The sequence below is a fragment of the Pantherophis guttatus genome, chromosome 3, assembly GCF_059756535.1.
Source record: "Pantherophis guttatus breed Tessera chromosome 3, ASM5975653v1, whole genome shotgun sequence".
In the NCBI taxonomy this organism is placed as follows: Eukaryota; Metazoa; Chordata; class Lepidosauria; order Squamata; family Colubridae; genus Pantherophis; species Pantherophis guttatus.
The window spans coordinates 81924053-81949417 of record NC_142065.1 but is presented as its reverse complement, the minus strand read 5'-3'; the positions used below and the strand labels follow the sequence as shown (position 1 = coordinate 81949417).

General features: G+C 39.2%; 1 protein-coding gene across 15 annotated transcripts in view; it reads left to right on the top strand.

Moving 5' to 3' along the window:
• Positions 1-25120, top strand: part of ZNF644 (zinc finger protein 644) — a 74157-nt gene extending 49037 nt beyond the window's left edge. For 9 of the 15 annotated variants that reach the window (XM_087889936.1, XM_087889938.1, XM_087889942.1 and 6 more), the window contains 3 exons: positions 2595-2717; positions 21669-21771; positions 23482-25120. In XM_087889936.1, the coding sequence (XP_087746062.1) occupies positions 2595-2717; positions 21669-21771; positions 23482-23674 (419 nt within the window). In that variant the 3' untranslated portion in view covers positions 23675-25120. Of the gene's footprint in view, positions 1-2594; positions 2718-12874; positions 12976-21668; positions 21772-23481 lie in introns of those variants that run through there. The other 6 variants (XM_087889945.1, XM_087889947.1, XM_087889944.1 and 3 more) reach the window with 2 other exon arrangements.
• Positions 25121-25365: the final 245 nt, after the last annotated feature.

Sequence of the window (25365 nt, the reverse complement as noted above, 5' to 3'; positions counted from 1 at the left end):
TAATTTCTTACCCAAAATTACCTATATTTTGAACGTGCAGGCCAAGTTTTGAATAGAAAACAATTTTGCTTTGTAGTTGCCAAGGGATAATTGAAATAGGTACATGTGAACATCTTCTTAATTCTTTGTTTTATGTTTATTGTTATATTTGATAGAAAGAGAATACATGATAATTAATAATTTGATAAAATGTATTGACAGTCAAATAACTGAAAATAGCTGAGACATCGTTGTTTCGTTATCTGTAGTAAAAAATGTCAGCATTTCCCTTAAATTAATATATGCCTGATTGGTTAAATGGATGATGTGTGGTTATATGTGAGCTATTGGTAGGATATATGTATCCTACCGTGTTTCCCCGAAAATAAGACTGGGTCTTATATTAATTTTTGCTCTAAAAGACGCATTAGGGCTTATTTTCTGGTTAGGTCTTATTTTGGGGAAAATACGGTACTAAATGCACCCATCTGGCTGACAATCTTAACTGGGGCTTATTTTGGGGGTAGGGCTTAAATTACGAGCATCCTGAAAAATCATGCTAGGACTTATTTTCCGGTTGGGTCTTATTTTTGGGGAAACGGTAGGAAGGCATCTGTGGTAGCGATAGCTCTGTTTACCATCAGGGTTCTGATACAAAATCTCAGACTCTCTTTTGAATGAAGATTCTCAGTAATTTCAGTCTTTATTTCAGGGTCCTTAGTATAGTTTCAGAATGCTCTTCTTAAATATGTCTTTCAATCATAGTTGTCAGAGATTATGCTGGAGTTCTTTGCCAATATGTCTGCATAATGTGTATTCCAGCTACAATAATATCTTGCTCTAGTTTGAGTAATTATTTTGTAATTGCGGCGAAAATGCAGGATGTTGTTTTATGGGTCTTTCAATAGCAGTATGATGCAACAATCAGACTGTCACTGGAAGATATTACATGATCAGTAGATTCATGTGATTTGCTTGTTGTACCGCTACAGATTGCATGTAGTGAACCAAATGTTTATTAGGCCTGTGCAGATCTTTCAGTGACCAAACTGCCTCTCTGGATTTGTGGCATGAAATTACGAAAAGCTACATCGCTCAAAGACTGAAGTCAGCAGCTTGACACTCTCTTGGGGTTTTACGAGCATGTGGGTACTGTCATATTCTGGATCCAATAGAGTATGTTGGAAGAGTGATGTGAAGAGTCCTCTTTGAAGGATCTGCTTATGTCTAATGTTTATATGGATTAAATGCATCCTCATATAAAACTTGTTACAATTAAAATGATGTGTCTTAAATGGGAAAGCATTCAAGTGTTTGATTCTCTACTTGCAGTCTGAAATTATATAGTAAGTCACCAGGTACAGTACATGAGACTGCTGATTATGCTTTTACTTTTACCTACGTAGATAACGTAGCTTTACAGGAAAACCTCTATTAACTAAGTACAAGGGGCTGAAAAGATGAGTAATATGAAATGCATGAATAATGCAATGAAGTGCTTTAAAATAAGAGGTAGGAGCTCAATAAAGCCTGTCAGACAATAGTTGGCTAAAAATAATGTATTTGATATTTGTGTTATGCTGCCTAATACTGATTAGCACTATCCTCTAGGCTTCAATCAAAAATAATGAAAGAAATTGCATAATACCAACTGTTATTAAAAGAACTTTTAATTCCAATTAATATAGGATTTGATTGTTAATTTATACTGCTACTTAGTTATTAAAACTTTTGTAACCCTGATTTTGAGCAGTAATGTTTAAATTCATGAAAATTAGTTTTTGTGTTGCATACATCTAAAAATGAAATCTTAAAAGCACCAAATTTTTTCTAACATACTGAAATGTAAATAATGTGAAAAATTTTTTTGACAGTGTTGACTAAACTTTTATATGTGCATGGAAATACAGTTAAGAAACCATTGGCAGTGTTTTTTTTTTCCTGATGTAGTTTGGTATTGCTTCACTATGTGTTTTTTTCTGTGATAACTAAGATGTTTGTTGATCATTTATTTAGCACAAAGATTTTAGCAAAAACTACAAATCATTAACTTTCATTATTGATTGCGCATTCAGAGTAATGAAGATAAAATGCACCGAACGAAATGTTTTGTCTAACAGCTGTGCAGTGGTGTGTTTTACCACCTTTTTCTCCAAGCCCTCATCAGCAACCTAATTTAGTATTGAGCCTTTTACAGTCTTGTGGGTAAAACACTTTAATTACCACTTTGTCAACTAGACTTTCTAATTCTCTTTATTGGGAACATTGCAAGCTTTCAAACTTCTTAACAGAACTGTGCCTATTCAAATTGCAGAATTGTATTTTGGAGTTAGGAAAGGAATCTGTGTAATGCGAAAATCAGCAGCAAAGTGATAATAGTTGTTAAAGTCAGCAAAGTTTAGGGATTCAAATCATGCATTTCATTTTTCTTACCCAAAAGGATGTTTTGTGCCAGATAAGTAAATAATAACCATGAGCTAGTCCTTCCTTATGAAACAATTGCACTGACGCACTGAACATTCTTAAAACAATTTTTAATCCAGGGTTTTTCAAAACAAGTTGAGAGTTTCATTTTTAAAGAGAGAACTGGATTATAGTTTTCTTTTGAATGATAGGTATACCTGTGAAGCTTAGAACGTGTGTGCATTGCAATACGGCGTTTACAAGTGCTGTTAGCCTGTCCAACCACTTACGCGCTTATGCACGAAAGAAGAGTGCTGGACTTTTGACTGGGACAGGTATGTTTGTTACAGATGTAACTTCAAGTCTGTCTATCTACATTTTCCTCATCAGACTTGAAAAAATTCATATAATTCAGTTGACATTTAAAATTCTCTGAAGAAATTGAATTTAAAATTATAGCAACGTATTAAAAAAGTGTGTTGCTATCCCATTTTTTCATGAATTGTTTTATTTTATTTTTTTATCAAACATTTTCATGTATATGAACAGTTCAGGAGTGAATGCTCTGTTTTCTGGCTAAATGCAAAAGGAGCTGAATTTTTAATTAAAGGAATTTGCCAAGTTTTGATCAAGAATCTTTACCAATTATTACAACTCATTCTTTAAATAAATTAATATCAGAGTAAACACAGGCATTTATGTGGTTTCTACAATTGTCAGTACATCATGTTCAATCAAAACTCCATTACTTTCTCATATTTGTTATATATGTATATATTTAGATATTTATATTTAGACAGGCAGGTAAGAGTAACAACACAGTTATATCTGGTGTGTGGATTCGTTTTAATACTTTGTACTATGTGTTGGATTTTAAATGTGGATTTAAAGTTGGATTTCTGTGAATCCAACTATTAGACTGTTTCAATAAAAGCAAACAAAATTCACAAAGTACAGATAGTCCTCAACTTACAAACACAAATGGGACCAGAATTTTGGTTGCCAAGCGATGGCAGTCATAACACTGGATGTCATATGATTGCATCACTTAGTGACCACAATCCCAGTAGTCCCTGTTGCCATCATTAAGGAAATTTTACCAGTCATTAGCCAAGGACTCATCCCAATTCAAGCCATTATGAGCTTGGTCCATCCCAGCCCCAAGCCTCAATAAGGTAAGGGATTGCTTCCAACACCACCCCCAGCCCATCTATCTCTACTCCATCTCTGCTCTTTTGGCTGCCCTGCCCTTCATCTTGCAAGGTAATAAGCAACCCCAGAAACACATGGCTCCACAAGCTGCTTGCCACAGTCTGGAAACTGTAGCCTCCCCAGCTCAGTCCATGTCATCCTTGCCACCCTGCACTCTGAGATGCTTGCCATCTTGCATTTTACCTCACCTTCTTGTACCTGCCTGGGTCTAGCCTCACACTATGAAAAGGGGGCTGGAGGAGAGGTTGCTTTTGGCTTTTCTTTCCTTTTTCTCAGCACAAAGTCAACCCCAACCCCACCCAGTACCTCTTTACATGTAGCACTTCCTTTGCCAACAGCTCCTGGATGGGTAGGGACTGGCCTTCCATTGTTGGGGGAGGGGGGAAGGCTGCTTTCCGCTTCCTCCCCCCTTTTGGAGCCCCAGCCAATCCAGGAGCTATTTGCAAAGAAACGCCCCTTTCAGAGATTCCTGGGTGGGGCAGTTGCTTTTCCCTAAATTGGGGGGAGGGGGGAGAGAGCCCAATGCAGCCTTTTAGTCCCTTTTTCAGAGTGAAGCCGGATCATCCCTGCCCTTGAACTCTTTGCAAAGGGATGCTATGGCTCAAGGACTGCTTTCGTCTCTTCCCTCTCTAGCCAGCCTCAGACTGGATGCGCCTCATTAGCAGTAGGAGCAAGAAGATGGCAAAGGTGAGCTGGGACAGCAGAGTGCAGGGCAACAGGTGGCCAAAAGAGCATAGATGGGGCAGATAAGCGGATGGCTTATCCCATACGGGATAAGTGCAGATGGGCTTGCAAGTGGCCAAGTTTTGATTACATGATTACAGGGGCACTGCCACAGCTTCAAGTACAGGTCATAAGTGCCTTCATTTAGTACCTTCATAATTTCAAACAGTCTCTGAACAATTGGTTGTAAATCAAGGACTGTCTGTATTGGAATAAGCAGATGTGTAATATATGAACACTTTTTTCTTTAAGTAAGAGGACCAGCAGTGCCACGTAGAAATTAATAGGGTTGTTCACAGGAACTAAGTTGTTTGGCAAGGAACATAGTTCAAAAAATGCTATTAGTTCCTGTCTGCATCCTTGGTCATAGAGGAGTAGCTGATTGTTGGGAAGTCATAGATACTACTTTGGGAGTAAGGTGTCTATAATTGCTGAAGTTCTTGAAAGTCATTCTCTCAGCCCTTTTCAGACTTGGAACATAGTTAATCTTAATCTCATCAATGAATGATCTTCTTTGGGAAAGTCTTAGAGTGCTGTCAATGCTTTAGATGCTTTTGATTTTGTTGATGATAGCATTCTAGATTATTTCCTAAATTGGAAGATGAAGTCACTAATATAATTCCTGCTTGCAGCATACTGGCAGTTTTGGAGTAGATACTTGTACTTTGTTACTATTGCAATTTAATATTTAATTGAAGTTCTTGAGGGCAAATGACAATTTGAGAGAGGGGGCAAGATGTTTTTAATATACCAGTGACATTCAACTCTGTAATGTCAGTCGAGAGAAGCTATGCATATTCTGAACTAAAAGTTGTCTAAACTAAATTATGGGGTGTAAAACTAATATATACGGTTAATATTTACATATATATTCTATAAGTAATTTTATATTTATGTATCTATTATATATGTAAATTTATATAAGAAATAAAGCTCAGCTAATAAATTGAAGAAGAACTGTAACAATGTGGAAATACACAAAGGTGATACCTTGATTGTGAGAACCAGTAGGGATTCTTTGTTTAAAATGGGATATAACTTTAGCAAGAATATGTGCATCATTTTAGAGAGCTTGTAGAGTTAACTTTCTCAATGGAAATTCGGGATCGTATCAGTGATAAATATATCTGGATGAATAGGATTGCTTTTTTTATTTTTCTTCTTTTCCCATCTTTTAATGAATATAGCTCATGTAAAGTATTCAAGTGTATTACTTGTTTATGTGAGATGACACAAAAATATATTAAATTAACTGATACATTAATAATTGGCAGATTTTGAACATTGATGGTAGCATTGAAGAGTAGGATTTAAAGACTAATGATAACGCACGTCTTGGGGGGGAACTTTATTTCACTGCAATACTTGAACAAAAACTCCTTTCTAGAACAGGGTAAAACAGCTGTTAACTGGCTTCTTTCAAAGTTAAAATACTTTTCTCCATTCTCCATTAGTGGATCTCTTCTTTAATTTATAATCTTTAGTTTTTTTTCTGGTTGCCTCTAGTGTCCAACATTCAAAGTCCTTTTATAGTGTTTTTCTCTAATCAATTTCTTATACTTAGATTCAGAATCTTCATATATATTTTAATAAGATTTTAAAGAACCCTGGAAGGATTCTTATAATTAATTTCAAAATCTTATTTCCAATCCACCTGGCTCCTTAGTCCATTTTTAACTTTCCAAAATCAATATTCCAAGAATACTTTTTGCTGTTTTATTTCAAAATGAAATTTTTTAAAGTCCTTAAATGTCACTCAGGATTGAAGGAGAATCACCTGGTGTAAGAAAACTTGTCATTCTGAAGGTTCTTAATATCCAAAGAGTAGTGAAGAAGCAGTTTCCAAAAGTGATTAGGAAAAGGAGTAAATGAACCTGATGTCTGTTTGAAAGCTCTGAACTGAAGCTTGGGCAAAGCTAACCTCCCTTCTGCTTCCAAAATTGTAAAACCTACCAAAGACCACTGTTTTATGGTCTCCCCAAGGGAAGCCTTGTATGGAGTGTGTGTGGTGATCCCAACTCCTCCCTGTTATCCAGAGAAGAATTAGGAGGCACCAATCTATTTGCCAGCTCCTCTTTTGCTGCAGTCATCAGTTCCGCTATTAGCAGAGCTATCCTTCCTCTGGCATCAATATTTTGAGACTATTCTCCATTGTGGGTGGAGACAGCAGCCAGTGTGGGTAGTACTCGCCCAATCAGCTAAAGGACTGAGTCTGTCGATAAGCCTAAATCCTGCCCTTGTTGCCGGGCAGATCAGCTTTTGACTCAGTCCTTCAGTTGGACGGGCATGTGGGTCTTTAGCTCTGTGCTTACTTCTACCTGTTATTCATTCTGCGACTTAATTTTTTGGTGTTTGACTCGGATTTCCTTGACTACAAATTCTTCATTAACCTTTTTGGCTGACTTCGGACTGTCTGACTTCGTTGTGAGTGTTACGATTCGGTTTGGACCTTCTCCCGGTTGCTAGCTGTTCCTGGTGGCTGGGGGTGCTTTCCTGCCTGCCTTCTTCGTGGAGGGCGGCTTCTCAGCTGCAGTGCTTGTTATTACGGCGGTGGGCTTACCAAGCCCCTTTCTAGCTCATTGCAGCTCGGCGCACTTCTAGCTCCTGATCTATCAATTTACGAGATATTTCGCGCCTTTGGAGCGGCAGCCATTTTAAATTGACTTTCACGCCAGAGCACTATTTCGGCTGCATTTGGACATTTCTCCTGAAAAGCGAGCCTATTTAGATTTATCTGTCAACGATTCTTCGTCAGATTCCCTACTGAGCTCGTCCTTTCATCGGCCCTCTTTGCAGCCGCTTGTTCTTCTGAACTTCAGTAACACGCAGCGCTTTGCCAAGTTTGATAGTGAAGCTTCACGCTCCCGTTATTGACTTCCAGTGGCTGTTGGGACCTTTTTTTCTTGGAGCGGCTGGGGCTTCCTCATTGCTGTCAACAGTCCTCCCTTGTGAGTGGAGTTTCACGCTCCCCGTTTGGAGCGGTGTGTATATTTGGAGTGTCTCCTTCCTGCGCTTTGTGGCCGCCATTTTATTGGCTCACCCCTGGGCATCAGTGGCCATTTTGTGGAGTCTTTGCGCTCCCGTTTGACATTGGAGGTTTTTTCCTATCTCCAGTGGCTTCTGATTGGTGGAGTTTTCTGTGCTCCCATTATTGCCTGACCTCTTTCTTGCTGGACTTACCCTGTTTGCCAATTACAGAGGTCTGATTGCCGCCCTGATGCCAGAAGCCGTGGCAAAGTCCAAGCACGGCCGGAGGGCCGGTGCTCATGATTCTGGTCAATCAGACACCTTGTCTGCTATCCAACCTCTTGCCCGGGAGGTCTCCAGGGAGCCATCCCCAGCTTTGCATTCGTCACGCTCCCACCACAAGTCCCACGGCCATCATGTTGTTTCTTCAAAGGCTGAGAAACGGAGGGACAATGTCTTAACCAAACTGTGTGCCAAGGCTAGCGCTAACCTTGTCTCAACGGATCCCCAGGCTCCAGTTGTTGTTGGAGATTTAGTTCCTTCGACTGTTCCTTGCCCGGTTAAGCCTGACCAGTTGTCACTTCAGGACTGTCCGGTGGCTATTTCAACTGCTGACTTGTGGGGCTCAGGCTCTTCGCCTCATCTTGAACCTTCCGGTCTGGTGGTTGTTCAGGACTCTACTACCATGCCGCCTCCGGTTATCCCTCCGTCTGCAGCTGTGACTTGTCAACTCCTTCCGGAGCAATTCCAACAGCTTATTGAGGCCGCGGTGCAAAAGACCCTGGCTGCAGGGCTTCACCCTCCTAGTTGACATGGTTTGGCACGGTCAGCCTCTTCGGTCTCTCCGGAGCGGGAGGTCCAGGGGTGTGCACAGTCGGTCCGGGCACCCGACTCTCCTACATGCTCTCACTCGAGCCGTCCATCGGTTCTGACAGAAGCTGAGTACAGCGATTCCGGTTTGTCGGAGGATGAGAATCTTCCACCGGATCAACCGGCCTTTACCAGCCTCTTCCCGCAGTCGTTGTTTAAGTCTTTACTTTTCAAGGCTGTTAATACAGCCTGTTTGTCTTCACCTAACGCTGATCCGGTACCTGCCTCTTCTTCTGGAGGCTTGGACCCTATGTTTGCGGAACCTTCAAGACCGGTGACTTCGATTCCTACCCCTCCTCTCTTCTTGGATGTGGTGAAAAGACAGTGGTCTTCTCCAGGGTCTGCGCTGCTCCCTTCCTCTAATGATTGTAAGAACTTTCACGTGGCCGAGGAGCTAGATTCTCTTCTTCAAATCCCTTCTGTGGATCTCCTGTAGCTGCATTGTTGCCCAACGCCAATATTCCGGGGGATCTGGACGAGGGCCTTCGGCCTGACGAGTGGTGATCGGACTTGGTTCTTCAGAGGGCGCATCAAATGATCCGCTTGGGCGATCAGAGCGGCAACCACGGCATCCTTCTTCAACCGCATCACCCTCTTATGGTTGCGGCAACTGCAAGACAAGTTGCCTCCGGAGGACTCGTGAGCCAGACAGGACCTGAACAAAATTGTTACAGCCTTACAATTCTCTGCAGACTCCACTCTGAACGCCACTCAATTTGCCTCCAAGGCTCTGGCCTCCATCGTTACAGCTCGCTGTTTAGTCTGGCTCCGCTACTGGCAGGCAGACGCCAGGCATAAGTGGCGTCTGGCCTCTGTTCCTTTCAGGGGGTCCCGCTTGTTTGGTGATGCTTTAGACCCTTTCCTTACTGAGACCAGGGACAAGAAGAAGGTGTTGGTAGCGGTGTATCGTAGGGGGGAGTCTCGCTTCTCACCGTATGCTCCTCGTTCCCAATTTCGAGGTGCTGACACCGCGGGGTCTTCTTCATTCTCTTCCCCTCGGCCATTTAATAATTTTGGCAGGCAACAGGGTTCCCAGTATAGGTCTCTCCGGGGCAAGTCCTTTGTTTCCAAATGGCCCTTTCAAGGGGGAGGAGGTCGTTCCTACTGCCGCCGGCGGTAATTGCATCTCCGGCCCTCCCATTGGTGGCAGATTGGCCCTCTTCGCCGCCGCTTGGGAGAAGTCCACTTCTGACAAATGGGTCCTGGCCACCTTACGATCTGGGTTGGCCATTGAATTTCTTTCCCCACCCCCCCAAGCACCTTTGTTTGCTGCCCGCTTTCTCGTAATTCTGAAAAGAGAGCGCTTATGGACGCTGCGGTTCAGCATCTCCTTGCGATCAGGGCTATCCAACTTGTTCCTCCCGATCAAAAAGGGACGGGATTCTATTCCCGGGTTTTTCTGGTGCCTAAGTCCTCAGGGGGGTGGAGACCCATTCTGGACCTAAAATGATTAAATCGGTATGTCATGTACCGAAAATTTAAGATACAATCTTTGAAATCTATCCTTGACAGTGTTAGGAGGGGCGATCTCCTCTCTTCAATAGACCTTACCGAGGCCTATTTGCACATCCCTATCCTCCCTTCCCATAGACGGTATTTAAGATTTTGTTACGGGGGGTCCACTATCAATACAGGGCTTTGCCCTTTGGGCTTTCCTCTGCTCCCCGTACCTTTCCAAGGTGTTGGCGGCTCTGGCCGCTTCCCTCAGGAAAGGAGTCTGTTAGACTCCTTTGTTACCTAGATGACATTCTTGTCTTGTCTTCTTCCACCCAACAAGCTGTCCTCGATGTTCAGCTCACTCTGGAGACTTTGGCTTCCCATGGTTTTTCGGTCAATCTGGAGAAGAGCAACTTGGTTTCTTCTACCTCCCTGACTCATTTAGGGGCCCTGATTGATTCGGTTCAGGGTAGGGTTTTTCTATCCCCTGAACGCCAAGATGGCTTATGAGATTTGGTGTCTAGAATTGAGGGGTGTCAGGCGGTTTCCCCTTACGTTCTTTCCCAACTTTTGGGAAAGATAATATCGGCCATAGCCATTGTTCCCTGGGCTCAGCTCCACGCCCGGGAGCTTCAATGGTTTCTCTTACCTTTACAGAAGGCGGGCGGAGGCACGTCAACCAGGCCGATTCCTGTTCCCTCCTTGGTTCACAGATCTCTCTGGTGGTGGCGGTCCCTGGCCCTGTCGCCGGGCTGCCTCTTCCTCGAGCCCCAGAGGGTAGTGGTGACATCGGACGCCGGCCTTTGAGGCTGGGGTGCCCACTGCCAGGGTCAGCTGGCACAAGGAACGTGGACCGCATTGGAAGCTCGTCGTCCAATCAATTGGTTGGAGTTGCAAGCTGTCTTTCTCGCCCTCAGGGCATTTCGCCATCTTGTGTCTGGAGCTCATGTCCTTGTGCTAACAGACAATGTTATGGCCAAAGCACACTTGTTCAAGTTAGGGGGCACCAGGTCGAAGTCCCTGTTGTCCGTGGCCATGAAATTGGGCCTCTGGGCGGAACGCCACCTCGGATCCCTTCGAGCAGAGCACATATCCAGGGTTGCCAATACTCAGGCGGACTGGCTGAGCCGGCAGCAGGTGGACAATGCGGAGTGGCGTCTCCATCCACTGATCTTCCAACAGCTGGTCCTTCGGTTCGGCACTCCGGTTTTGGATCTTTTTGCAACGCACTCAAATGCCCAACTGCCCCGCTTCTTCGCCCGGTTTCCAGAGCCTCAGGCAGAGGCCACCGATGTCCTTTGGGCTCCTTGGCCGGAGGGTCTCTTGTACGCTTTTCCTCTGATGTCCCTGCTTCCCAGGGTCATCCGCAAGAACCTGGACGAACGGGTGGAGGTTGTCCTCTTGGCTCCTCACTGGCCCCACAGGGCATGGTTTGCGGACTTGGTCTCCCTCTCGGTCGCTCTCTCCTGGCACATTCCTCTCAAAATGGACGCTCTGACACAGGGTGCTTTGAGCCATCCGGATCTTCCTTGGCTCAGTCTGACCGCTTGGAGGTTGAGCGGCTCTCTTTGAGAGGTGCAAATGTACCTAGCGACGTTATTCGGACAATCCAAGCCTCACGTCACCCTTCAACGGACCGAATCTATTCTGCTACCTGGCGGGTCTTCTGCTCATGGTGTGACCGAACGGGTGTGCCTGTTCTCCAGCCTTCTATTGTGGATATCCTGGTGTTCCTCCAGTGAGATCTATCCGATGGGCTTTCGCCTAACACCTTGCATCACCAGGTGGCGGCTATTTCCTCTGTGCTTACCTGCATGTCTCTCTCGTCTTTGACACAGCATCCGCTGATTCGTCGCTTTCTCCGGGGCGCCACGAACCTGTCTCCTCCGGTCCTGCACTGTTATCCTACCTGGGATCTTCTGTTGGTGTTGGAATCGCTTATGGGGCCTCCATATGAGCCCCTGCGGATGACATCTCTCCGGTTGCTGTCTTGTAAGGTCACCTTCTTGGTGGCCATAACTTCTGCTCGCCACATTTCGGAGGTGGCTGCCCTGTCCACCCGTGCCGATCTCTGCATGTTCCATGCGGATCGCGTGGTCCTCCGTTTGGATCCTATCTTCGTGCCAAAGGTCAACTTGGTTTTCCACCACTCACAAGAGCTCATTCTCCCGAACTTCTGCCCACGACCCTCTCATCCTCGTGAGCGACGTTGGCACACTTTGGACGTCAGGCGAACACTACGAGTCTATCTTAAGAGGACTGCTACCTTCCGACGATCGGAGGCGCTGTTTGTATTTTTCCTCCCCATCTCCTTGGGTCTCAAGGTGTCATCTTCTACCATAGGCCGCTGGATCCGGCAGATGATCGCTTCGGCCTACAACTTCCATTCTCTTCTGCGACCTTCCCGTGTGACTGCACATTCCACCCGCAGTGCGGCTACGTCGGTGGCCTGGGCTACTCAGGCCCCATTGCTGGAGATCTGTTGGGCGGCTAAGTGGACTTTGCCAGCACCGTTTATACGCCACTATAAACTGGACAAATTTGCTTCGGCGAAGGCCGCGTTTGGGCGGCAGGTGTTGCAGCAGGTCATTTCTAGGGAGGATGTTTGGGACCAGCCTGGTCCCCCCCCCAGGTTTTGGGACAGTGAACTTGGGTATGTCCCACACTGGCTGCTGTCTCCACCCACAATGGAGAAGGGGCGTTGGTCCTACCTGAGACGCTCCTTCTCGTTGGGTGGATACAGCAGCCAGACCCTCCCTATGCCAGTCTGGTCTTTTCTTCTCTTTGTCTTTCTAACTCTTCTCCCACACGCCGAGTCTGTCTCATTCAGTTCTTCGCCAAAAGCTGGTCTGCCCGGCAACAAGGGCGGGATTTAGGCTTATTGACAGACTCAGTCCTTTAGCTGATTGGGCGAGTACTACCCACACTGGCTGCTGTCTCCACCCAACGAGAAGGAGCGCCTCAGGTAGGACCAACGCCCCTTTTATCCTTTCAATGTGATCTGCAAATTCAGTTGCAATTTAAGAAAAAAAAATTAAATTGATTGTGATGAAAATATAATGCTTTTGGCATCAAAGGTCATGCTGGGTTTTCTGCCTTTTATAATTTCTTCAATTTGTACTGCTTTTTGATTTCTTTGCACATTTTTAAAGAAAATACCATGGCCATAAGTCCCTTTGAGCATTTTGTTACTTTGTGCCCCAGTTAAATATTTGTATGCATAAATGACCTTTATTTTATGTTTGACAGTTGCTATAGGAGCTTTTTATATTTTGTGTTTCAGCAGAAGAAGAGCTATCAACTATCAAAGTCATTGATGCTGAATGGAATGTCTTCCCAGGGCTACAATTGCTTCTGGCAAGACACTGACTTTTTTTTTTTTTTACTGTCTGTCTGTTTATTTTGTGGCTTGTTAAGAATATCAGTATACCCCTTTTTTCTTAATGGGTAGTACACCAGTAGCAGATAGAGATGCTACAGTTGGATGAGCTTTTAAAATAAGGGTTGTCAGTGTCAGCCTCAAACATTGCACTGTCCCTGGCCAGCTGCTTAGAGAATTGGCCTCTCCAGTCACGATGCCTTCGTTTTTGCTAGCTTGATGTTGAGAGAACTAGCAGAGCTGAAAATTCTTGCTCTTTGCTTATAATTTCAGTCTGGGACCGAATGAATGCGTACCCCAATTTTCTTAATTCATGCTGACTAAAACTCAATATTAGAACTGTCTTTTTAAGGGAAAAAAACTAGCTCTTATACATTTCAAGTGAAATAAGCTACTTTAAAAAAAATGAAATCTGAATGTAATATAAATAAAAAAGATAAAAGTGGAACTTGTGGCCCATTGACGAACTTGTTCAGGCTTACATTTCTTCTTTTAAAAAGGGAGTGGGGGATTTTTTGAACAAAATACAGTGCAGTTCTATTTATGATTTGCTACTATAGACCAATAGCTTGCAATTAATCACAAATGCTAAATACTAAATGATACCATGTTATATTTCATCACAACTGTTCATAAAATTAAAATATCTACTTCTATTTTATACTTGAGTATACTCAGCAGGATATTGAATTCCAAAATAACTATGATTCTACAAAAGTTTCATTTGGTGGATTTTGGAGCATTTGATATCAGATATAATTTCTATTTTATCATAGTTGTATTTCTAACACTAACATGCCATAACCTATCTCCAAATTTCATCTGCTTTGGAAAATGGGATAACATTAGTGATGCTTTGTACTTTTCCCAGGTTCATTTTATCATCATTAATATAGGATGATTACATCTATATTACATATCCCCAATATTATATAAGGGTATGATATTCATTGTTTATTTAGTGAATCACTAATATTATGTTGAAGATTATATGTGAAAAAGTTTGATAATTCTGAAGTATTTTAAGCTAGAATTTAAATATATTAAGTATTGGTACAGAAGAATATTATTCATTGATATCAATTAATGTCATTTGGAGTGGGACGATGGCCTAGAGGTGGAGCTCTCGCCTCACAATCAGCAGGCTGTGAGTTCGATCCTAAGTAGAGGCAGATATTTCTCTCTCTGGGCACACAGAATATATCTACTGAACAAAACTCCGCATTGGTGACAGAAAGGGCATCCAGCCATTAAAACACTCTTTTAGTTCCATTCAATTGCCCAGACTCCACCCCGCAAGGGATTGTGAGGTCGTTAAAAGAAGAAGATGATGATATCAATTAATGTCATTTGTGTTTTAGGACATAGTTCTTGGCACTATGATTCAGGACTCATAAAATAGATTGAATTTTACATATCATTGCTGGGGAGGTCTCTGATCTTTGATTGACAAATAGCTTTGATTTTTCTTTCTTTCTGGCATATCATAAAGTTCCAGAGTGGTCAGAGTTTCCAAGATCTGAAATCTCTGACCACAAACAGCTCCAAAACAAGATGTGGCGGACTGTGGCCCAGTCAAAAGTGAGGATATGTTGAATTCCAAGGCTTCCCATTCCTTAAATACGTACAACATTTCTGCTAGGTCTCCGATTTCTGCCCTCTAAATTCATAGAGATTTAGGGATTGTGTCAGTGTTTCAGTAGGAGCTTAACATGCTTTGCCCATTAAATGTCCAAATGTTCTGTCATTCTGGACTATTCTGACACTGAAATAGTCTGTTCTGGGGAATGCAGAAATGTCTGAACTTGAATGATCTGCTTCAATGTCAGGACACTTCCATAATAATTCTATTCAGAAATATTTTGTCTAAAATGTTCCACAATGGACATAACTACTATCCATATTAAAAATTTATCCAGGAAATATTTGCCAAATCAGAAAGCTTTACATATTTCTAGAGTTCCTATAGCTTACTTTGCATGTTGCAACTGTTTCATTATATCATCATTGAAATGAATTTTTGTCCAAGATGTAAGCAAATGCATTTAATACTTAATTAATAACACTTTCTAATAGAAGATTCATGCACTTTGACATTAATAGTGTCAAGAGCTATCTATAGATTACTTTAGGAAATTCTGGAGTTTTTAAAGACTTCTGAAAATACATCTGTTCTTGGACTGAACTTGCTGAGATGGTTTGCCCTGGCAGCTGTCTGAAATCTTTTCCATTCCAGGTAGTGGAATGATTGATATCCAATTGTTTGAGAATCTTTAAATCCCTTCTTAGATTCATAGTTATCTATAACCTCCTTTCTGAAGGCCTCAAAAAAGCTTTTTTGATCTATGCATGGGAATACCGCACACTTCTACAACAAAGAGCAAATCAAACTAAATGTCTGCGGTTTAAATAAGACAGTTCTTTAGCCATGTTCTATTTATTTATCTATTAAGTTTTTATACATACATACATACATGCATACATATATATAATATATATTAAATTATCTATTTATTCTAGCCATATTCTATTTATTTGCACCTAATCTGATTCTAATTTTGGGTATTTGTAGTAGTGAAAACTGTAAGGATGCATTTATTTTTACCATATACAAAATTTGCATTTATGTGTATTTAAATTATACAATTGATCACAAAATGATATTTGTTATATTTCATTTATGAGTAGTGCAGAAATGAATATCAATATCTGTACATTGGAATATGTCAGAAATTTCACTGTGGTGCATAATACATAGAACGATTTTGGGAGCTATTTGCCATCTTTAAGAGGAATGCTCAAAAAATAGTTGAGGTCAGAATAGTGTTTATTTTATATAAAAATTTGTTTAATACAGGATGACTCAACCTCAAAAGGTTTAAGACGTATGGATTTCAAGTACCAGAATTCCCCCAGCCAGCAGATGACATCCAAACATCTGTAACTGATTAGCTAGTCAATTTACTTGATTGCATGGTTTTCATTATTTGTCCCTTCTGTCATTTTATGAGTTCATCTTTTGAAGAGATCTTTTGAGAAGCATCTTTTGAAAAGTTCAAGCTTTAGGATTAAGCTTGAACTTGCCACGGGACAGCTTGCCGCAGTCAACTCACTGCAAGACAATTCAATGCAGGATAACTCAAGAGAGGGACAAGTGAATTGCAGCAGGCCTTGTCTTACTTTAGCTTTGAACTTGCTCAAGTTAAAAGTCATTGAGGCTGGGGTGAGCTGCAATTCTACTTGTCCCTCTCATGAGTTATCCCTCATTGAATTGTCCTACAGCGAGTTGTTCTGTGATGAGTTGGCCACAGCAAGTTGTCCCATGGTGAGGTGGCTGGGACCAGTCAGCTGGATCAAATTGTCCCATTCCTCTCTCAAACACCTTCAGCCTTGAGTAGTCCTTGGTGCTCTCTGAGCTTGATTATTTTCTTGCAGATGTTTCACTATCCAAAGTAGGTAACATCATCGGAGCACCAATGAGGTTACCTAGTTTGGGTAATGAAATATCTGCACAAAAGAACAATCAACTTCAGAGAACACCAAGGATCCTTCATTTGAACCCTGAGCTGCAAATATTGGTAACCTGAGCCATCTCTTGTGTTTCCCAGGCAAAAGTGCTAGTTTGGGTGATTCGGCATCAGCACAGAACAATAAAATAGTACTTTGACCTCTACAAGTGGATCTGAGTGTTTGTGTCTGTCATTGTCCTATCCAACAAGAATAGAGGTTACAAAAAAAGAAAGAAAGAAGAAAGAAAAGAAAGAAAGAAAGAAAGAAAGAAATAGATAGATAGACATTAGCTCCAATGACAACATAGGTTTTACTTAGGTTTTTTGTAAGTCCAAATGTATAAAATCAAAGCTTTATTTCAGAATAAGGAGAGATCCAATTTAAGAAATTGTCAAATTATCTTTACAAGTAATTAAACTAGTACTTCTAATTTTTAAAAAATGTTAATAAGATGTAAGCTTACTTTACTTCATCCTCTTTATAAGGTATTGTGCTGAATAGTAGATATTCATTTCAACACCTGCATTTGTTGGTAGAATTTTTTTTAATAATCATTCTAGTGCAGAGTTCCCCAATTTTTCCAGGTTTGCAAGCCAGCAGGGGGTGGTGGGGAGGGGATGGTTCTTTGTGAGTGGTGGGCAAGCACACATATGTGTAGCTCTTTTGCACCTGCTGCTCGTGCAATTGGAACATACACAAGCTCTCACCCACCATTTTGGGCAGATCAGTTCTGAACAGCAGTGGGCCGTGACCTGGGGGTTAGGGACCCCTGTTCTAGTGGTTTATTTTCATAGCATGTAAATATTTTGCATTTTTCATAGAATAATTCTCCAAATTTATTTACAGCATTTTTAAAGAAATGATGTTTACCTTCATTTGATCTCACTGAAACTTGTGGCTAGCATTCTCAGTTACCCAAGAGAATGTTATTTGGCTTATTTTAAAATATATTTATGCATTCTTACTGCCTAACTAAATATTTCTATTCTGGTATAAAGGAAAAAAATTAATTTGCAATAATTATTTTTCCCAAATAAAAATGAATATATTAATAATTCATTGTAGCTACTAATTATCTACAGCAGGTGGCAGCGCCTATCTGTCCTTAGTTGATTGAAAAGCTAAAGAGGATCAGATTTGGATTGGGGCTACTAATTTGGAAAGTCAAAAATAACATCCCACAAGAAAGCACTGAGAAACCCCTATAATACAGATAACCGAAAATTCTCCTTGTGGAGATATCTGTGTGATCAGTAAGGGTTGAACTTGACTCAAGGAGTCATATCTCTAGCAAGTAGTTATATGAAGGGAAAATATTTTTAATTGTAGCTAGTCCAGAATGGTGTTACAGGCATGCCATGGTTTGCTCATGTAATACCTCTGTTCCAGGTGTTACACTACTAGTAGGGTTTCAGATACAACTCAAGGTGCTCATTATCACCTACAAGACCTTTGGTGGCACAGGACTTGGCTATATGAGGGACCTCCTGTCTCTGCTGTAGTGTCTGCTGTTCTGTTAGATATGACATAATTAGCATGCTTTGGGATCAGCCAATTAAACTGTGTTATCTGGTGGGACCCAGGAAATGGGCCTTCTCAGTTGTAGTGCCTATCCTCTGGAACAGTGTCTCACCAGAGATTGTCCCTAATTGACTCATTTAAAACCAGATTTTTCTTCTTTTATGGATGTTCACCATTTTTTATTTGTTGTGTGCTTGTTTCCATCTGTTTTCGATACTGTACACTGTCTAGAGTCATGGGGTTGAGTGGTCTTGCAGATTTGACAATGATGTTTAAAAAATGGTTGACTTCATTCATGTTTAAAAGAAGTTAATATAACTATTCAACTAGAATTACCTTGGGAAAGTCTATACATGGAAGTATCTTTATTCTGTGGCAGAGACCTCTGTTGCACTTTTTTTATTGCAAAAAAGGTATACATATTTTCACATACAGGTAGTCCTCGACTTAAAACCAGTTGCTTAGAGACCATTCAGATGGACCCTGAAAAAAGATACTTATGATCCAGATTTGAAGATCTTCTAGCCATCACCCTCCTGCCCCTGGTTTTTTTGCTGGAAACCAGCATTTACCTACAGTTTCCAGTAAAAAATGCCCATTAGGGATAATGGTTTCACTTAATGATTGCAGATTCACTTAACAACCATGGTGATTGCTCAATGTGTGCTGCAAACAAATATAAAATCAAGTTGTAAAATTGACCTACTCAATGACTGGCATGACTTAGAACCATAATTCTGGACTTAATTACAGTCATAAGTGGAAGACTACTAAATATATAAACCAAAGAGGTTGTGTGGGCCTTAAGAAAACCCTAAAATCCACAAAGGAAATACTTTATTGAGTCAACTGAAATATTATCAAAGCTTCATGCTTTTAGATTTCTTAAATTTCATCATCAGATAGAAACATTTAAACTCAGATTTAAATACAATGAGGAATCTTTTAATCTATACAGAGTATCTTAAATGCATTGAGAGATAGCCTTCAGATACTGAATCTCCCATAGCTTGCTCTTTCTGCCCAATGACAAATAAATCAATTTTTTTTGGCAAGCAAGAAACAGAATAAAAATCAATATAGCAATTTATATAGTAACAGACCTGGAGATAATTTAAGCTATGTCATGAATTAACAATAGAGTCAAAACTATATAGACTATATTTATTTAATGGTGGAAAAGAATCCACCTCCAATATCAGAATCCCAGCAAAGATCATTCAGTTCCCATTATGTTGGCTTTTCTAAACTAAATTTCAAAATTGTGTAATGATGTTTCAGCCCATTTGTCAAATATTTACATTTATTCTTCAAGGAATATCTAATATATTGTTTTATTCTAGTTTATCCTGCATAATTTATGTTAATAAAGTTTGAGGAGAATATAACTAATTATTAACAACTCACCAAGTGAAAATAATAATATCTCAACAACTCTGCAAGCACAATGAAGTGACAGGGTCTCACTCTCCCTCACTGAAGGTCTGGGTGAAGACTTTTGTGGTACTTCTAAACATCAGCAGAGTGGAGTCCATCTGGATTTTGTGGGGGGAACCTCATTCCAGAGGGCAGGCATTGCTATAGAAAATGTAAGACAGCTGAGTGGCCTGTGATATGAAAGGTAGATATATGGCAGTCAGCATTAATCTTTGTTTCGTAAACACAATGTATTAGATTCATATTTATAAGCTTTGCTGATCAAATGCAGATGCAAATTTGTTATTATAATTCCTGATCGGGTGGCAATACCACTTGATAATATGAATTTGGAAATCAGATTCTAGTGTTTTGTGTTTGAGCCCTGCATAGACCATGTGTTGGAAATCATTCTGATTCATGGTTCCCTTTCTTGTAAGGCCTGTGGAAACCTACGTTTTTGCCTTCAGAATAATGTTTCACATCAGAGTCCCAGAACTATTTAGCTCTCAGTAATCTGTGTAAAAGAAGCTAGCATTAGAACAGATAACTAGTGTAATCTTAAATCCCTAGAGTACTTGCTTTGGCAGAAATCTAATCATTTGGTGAGAGTTGGGAAGCAGGGTGGAAAATTTGCTTTGGAAGCTGGCTATCTTGGGAAATCAAGTTTAAGAAAAGGTAAGGAATAAATCAGTGCACAGTAGTGGGACTTGCCTCTATGTTTTTCAAATAGCATTTTAAATGATACTTTAACCTAGTTTTAATGTTTTACCATTGTCATCCCTGAGACAAAATATACATATAGTTATGCTTCTTTACTTTTTTGTCAATGTCTGTCTTTTTAGTAATGTCCAAAAATACTATTTGTATACATAGTATGTTGTTCCTAGGAACCATATAGTTCATCTTTCATTCTGAGAAGAGAATCTGCATGTTCATATATCTGTACACAGGCCAATACATTTCTGCTTTTTTATATTATATTTTTTTCAATAACCTAGAAGGTAGTAGACTTAATACTATCAATTAGCATTCACATTTTCTTTTCTTTTCTTTTCTTTTCTTTTCTTTTCTTTTCTTTTCTTTTCTTTTCTTTTCTTTTCTTTTCTTTTCTTTTCTTTTCTTAAATCATGGAAGATGCTTGTCCTTAAGATTTTCAGATATTTTTGACACATTTGATTCTATCATATCTACTAATCTGACAAAGTGCCTGAAAGTTAGTCTGTAATAGTAAGTACAGATTTTAGTTTGAAATTACAAATGGTTCTGCTCATAGATTCTTGTAAGTGCTTTGGCAGAAAAATCATGGTGTCCTGTGTTAAGACCAGTTTTTGTACCTGTTGACATTTTTCCTGAAGGTTTGCACATGTATGTAGGAACTGTAGGCAGATTCCTACATATATGTTTGCACATATATGTAGGAATTAGCAAGTAGTATTCTTGATTTGTTTACAGCATTTTAGATGTTGACACCTGGGGTGGAGTTGGAGATGAAGAAAAAAGAGAGAAGAGAATAGGCAAGTTATTTGGAGAGAAAGGAACTTAGGTATATTATGCATTTGAATTTAAATACAGTATATAGCTAAGAGTTTATTTTTGCCAAACCAAAAATTTCCTTCTTCTTCCTCCTCTTTTTCTTCTCCATGTGAGCCAATAATCTGCATTATTCTGGTACACCTAATTTAAGAAATATTGAGCAATGACTATAGATGATGGCTGAAGTCTTTGACAACTTCCAAGCTTTTAAACTATAGTCAATATACGAGACTCCTTTTAGCATAAAGAACAGAAAACACTTCAAATTAATATATAAAAAATTCTAGTTATGAATTTTCTCAAAACATACTTTGCATTTAATCATTGATCCTTTTGCATTATGATTGCATGCTGAGAACAAATTATAACATTTCCAATATAATAAATAACATTTCAAAATTGCCCTGTTCGCAAGCAAAGCATGATGTTTGTGTGATCGGTTATAATAGCTTAAAAGTAGTAGTGTTTTTTAGAATTATGTATGTTGAAAAATGAAAGTTTAATAGCAAGTTCAAACATATCTTTAGTTGTGCATGAAGCTAGAAAACATACTGCAGCATTATGAAGAACTGTAACATGCATATTTTCTACAGCTTTGTAAAATAATAGAAAGTACCAAAAAAAATCTTAAATGTATTTTCAGGGGCAATAAGTTTGTCAAGAACAATATATATATATACTTATATCTATATATGAACTTTTTTTCTCTCAATAGCCATAGATTGTAAGCAAAAAAAATCAAGATCAAGATCTGGAAGCAAGAAAAAAATTCTACCATTACCTCATGGTGCTGATGAAGTTTACATACTCCGGTGCAGGTATATATAGACATATAATAAGTTAATTGAAAGAATAGTTTACTAGAGTTTTTATTTAAGTGGATCTATTTTCTGAGTATGTACTTGAGATGAATAACAATATTAACTGAATGACTTTCACTATTTTAATAATACAGATAGAATGTTAATAAAAGAAGACTGGAATACGTTTTGAGTCTGTGGCATATTGCCGCATGGTTCAAGATACAGATATGTTTGTGTAAAACCAGCAAACCCGAAGTTTTGCAAATTTTCAGTTAATACATTGATGAGAGCCAAAGAGGATATAAAGAACTAATAATGCTATGAGCAAGTATAGTAGTTAAGCACCATCATATCTGCCAGAATCTTCCAAAATTTTAGCAATTTTGAATCAGTTTTCTGCACCATTATTTAACTTTATTGGGTGGAGCAGTACTGTTCTTGTATTGTGTGAAAGCAGTATGCTTTGATCTCTTTCCTTTTGCAGATTGCTACAATGTATCAGATTCATGTCAAAACAAAACTTTCCAACAAATCAACTAAATCATTAACTTTTAATTCCAATTCAAATGGTAGTTATTAATTCTATAAAGTCCTGCTTCTGAATTTAGCATACTTCAGGAAGCTACCACTTTATAATATCTCAGGTTATTGCATTCTATTGCTCACTTTCTCTTCCATCAAATGTTTATCCAACATAGGATAAATCCTTTAGTTTCTCTCAAAAGATGCACTTTTAAAAGCTTTTTATTTGTTACACTGTCAGCGACAACAGATATGTTGGACTTTTTCATTGGGAGAACAGGAATTTCTGACATGGGGTTTTACTGTCACAATGTCTGTCCTTTGAAAACCTCAGGTTTAGATTGGCATTGGCCCTGGTAGCTTTTGGGAAAGCTTTAATGACCTGGATGTTTTCCCAGAGGTTAGGGAGGTTAGAGGTTAGGGAGAATATTTGAACACATGAAGTGGTACCCTTGTTTTTGTTCCTGGTTGGTATTAAACTTTTGTATATTGTTTATTCTGTATTTGGAATTTTTATGTTTATGTTATGGCCGCTTAGAATTGCTTTTATTAAGATGGGCAGCCATATAAATCAAACGAACAAATGAATGAAGAGTGTAGTATTATTTTAGGAAAGGTAATACTAAGTGATTTGTCACTAGAGACAAAGAATAGATGGTGAAGGACACTATATTGCACTAAATGTGGTTTAACTTTGTACACTGGTTATTTTCTACCTAGTTAGTAGAAATACCCCAATATTCTGCTAAGTGTGATATTTTTTGTTGATCTTAAGGAAAAGAATCGATTCATGGGTATAGCTGCACCTTGGACATTGTAATGTACAGTACCCATACTCCAGTATGCCAGAATCTTCACTTATGAATATTTTACCTTGTTTCACAGTTTACCTAGATCTATCATGTTTTTGACGTATCCAAAAATGAAATTCTTAGGGAAGAAAGCTTACCACTGCTAATGAGTCATTAACCATGGATTATGTACAGAGATAAAATTTGGGTATAAAAGTATAACAATTTGTACATCAAGGACAATTTAAATCCAGAATAAAAATCCACTGTCTTAACATACATAAAATCCATATTTGGACAATCTGTGCTAAAGCAAACCTTCCTTACGTTACTTTGTGCAATCACTATACTGGATACAAAGCTGCTTAAAAACATTAATATACTTTGTTTGGATCATTTAAAAACTATATAGGTTTTGTGGTCTAGTATTTCGAGGACCCTTATCTGTTCAAGAAGATTGGATAAAGCACCTTCAACGCCACATTGTCAACGCAAATCTTCCTCGGACTGGGGCTGGCATGGTGGAAGTGACATCACTGCTTAAAAAACCTGCCTCAATCACTGAAACTTCATTTTCTTTCCTGATGGCTGAAGCAGCTTCATAGAATATGGAAACACTTCATATTGCATTGGATGTACATTTGAAATCCTTTTGTTAGTTTTTTTAAAGTTAAATTATCTGTTTATAAAATTTGAAGCAAGAAAATGGGAGTGGGAGGAGAATGACAGTTAACATCCAAACAATTGAGTACTTAACACAGTTACCGTAAGTAGTCTTTATATTTTATATAGGGTGGAAGATGTATTTTTAAAGTTTACTATGTTTTTGGGTCAATTACTGTGTTCACTATTGATACAAACCCATCACACGTAAGAAGATGTTTTTAAATTGTTGCACATGGGATCTTAAGATACGTTTTATGAAATGAAAGCATTCTTTACAGTGTTACCAGAATCAATGCTTTGTTTAAAAAAAAAACTTGCTTAGTAAAATATTTTATTTTGTTTGTATGTATGTAGTGTTTTGTACAATACCAAGAAATGCTAATGCAATTTATTAAATTTAGGGCATTAAAAATCATGTACTTCATAGATCAGGAGACTGTTCCATTCAAATAGGGCAATTAGTACTATTTAGCTGTGTATGTGTTTTTTAATCACACAAGACTTTTTTACTAAAAGTGGAGGGAAACTTGTTAAACAAATTTCTAAAACATATGTACATAATACTGGAAATTATTTGTGGTAAGGAAAGATTCTTTACTTCACTTGCATTTCTCACTGACAATAAAATGGTGCATCCATGCTACCTCCAACTTTGTCAGCAGTAATGGTATTTACCCTTTCCATTTGTAGCATCACATACTTACTCATGGTTTTCTTTATTATAGAACATGCTAATGACATTGTTTCTTTATGCTTTGCTTAAAAGTATGTTGCTTATACAAGTCATTTTGTTGCCTTTTATTTAATACTATAGAAATGTATTAAAAGCATTGCTCACTACATGGCTTAGGTTAAACTAGCCTTTTTGCAGTTGTTTTTAAATAAATCATAATATCATTGGACACAAATAGAAAAGTTTCCACATATGAAGAGAATGTTTACAATTTGAATTTTAGAATTTGTTTTGGGTGTAATTATATGTATGAAAACTGTAACACTATGCTCATGCTAAGGACCTATTTACAGAATTATTAAAATAAATGTGCTGTGAGGATAGAAAAATATGGTGCAAGTGTCTTGATCAAAATTAATATTGGCTGTTGACAAAAATGTCACTTTTCAGCAGATAAGCAAATTCCTCTTTGAAAACTGGTTCTGTAATGCAAGTAATGTTTCCTTTTATTCATGTAGGGTGATTAATACTGTAGTTAAGCCAAGGAAATGCATTGATATTGTTTTGCGTGTAAATAAAATTATAAAACAGTTGAGATGTGAGGAGTATTTTGGTGGAGAATATACATACCTCACAGCCAGTGAAATTGCGTTCCTCATGGTATATCTCCATACCAAGACTATATCTCTCTAAATAAAAGGTTAAAAGAAAATGTGATATTTGTCTGTAATGTGAAGTAATTCTTGTTCTGCATTATGTACATGATCTGAAGTTGATTAATCTCTTCTAAATACATACTATAGAAAGTTTTAACATGAAATATGTTCAAAATATATCATTCACAGGGGAACTAATATCTAGACCAGTGATGGCTAATCTTTTTGCCATCGTGTGCCGGGGGGGGGGGCGGGGGAGTTACACATGCGCATGCTCACACCCATAATTCTATGTGCCCCG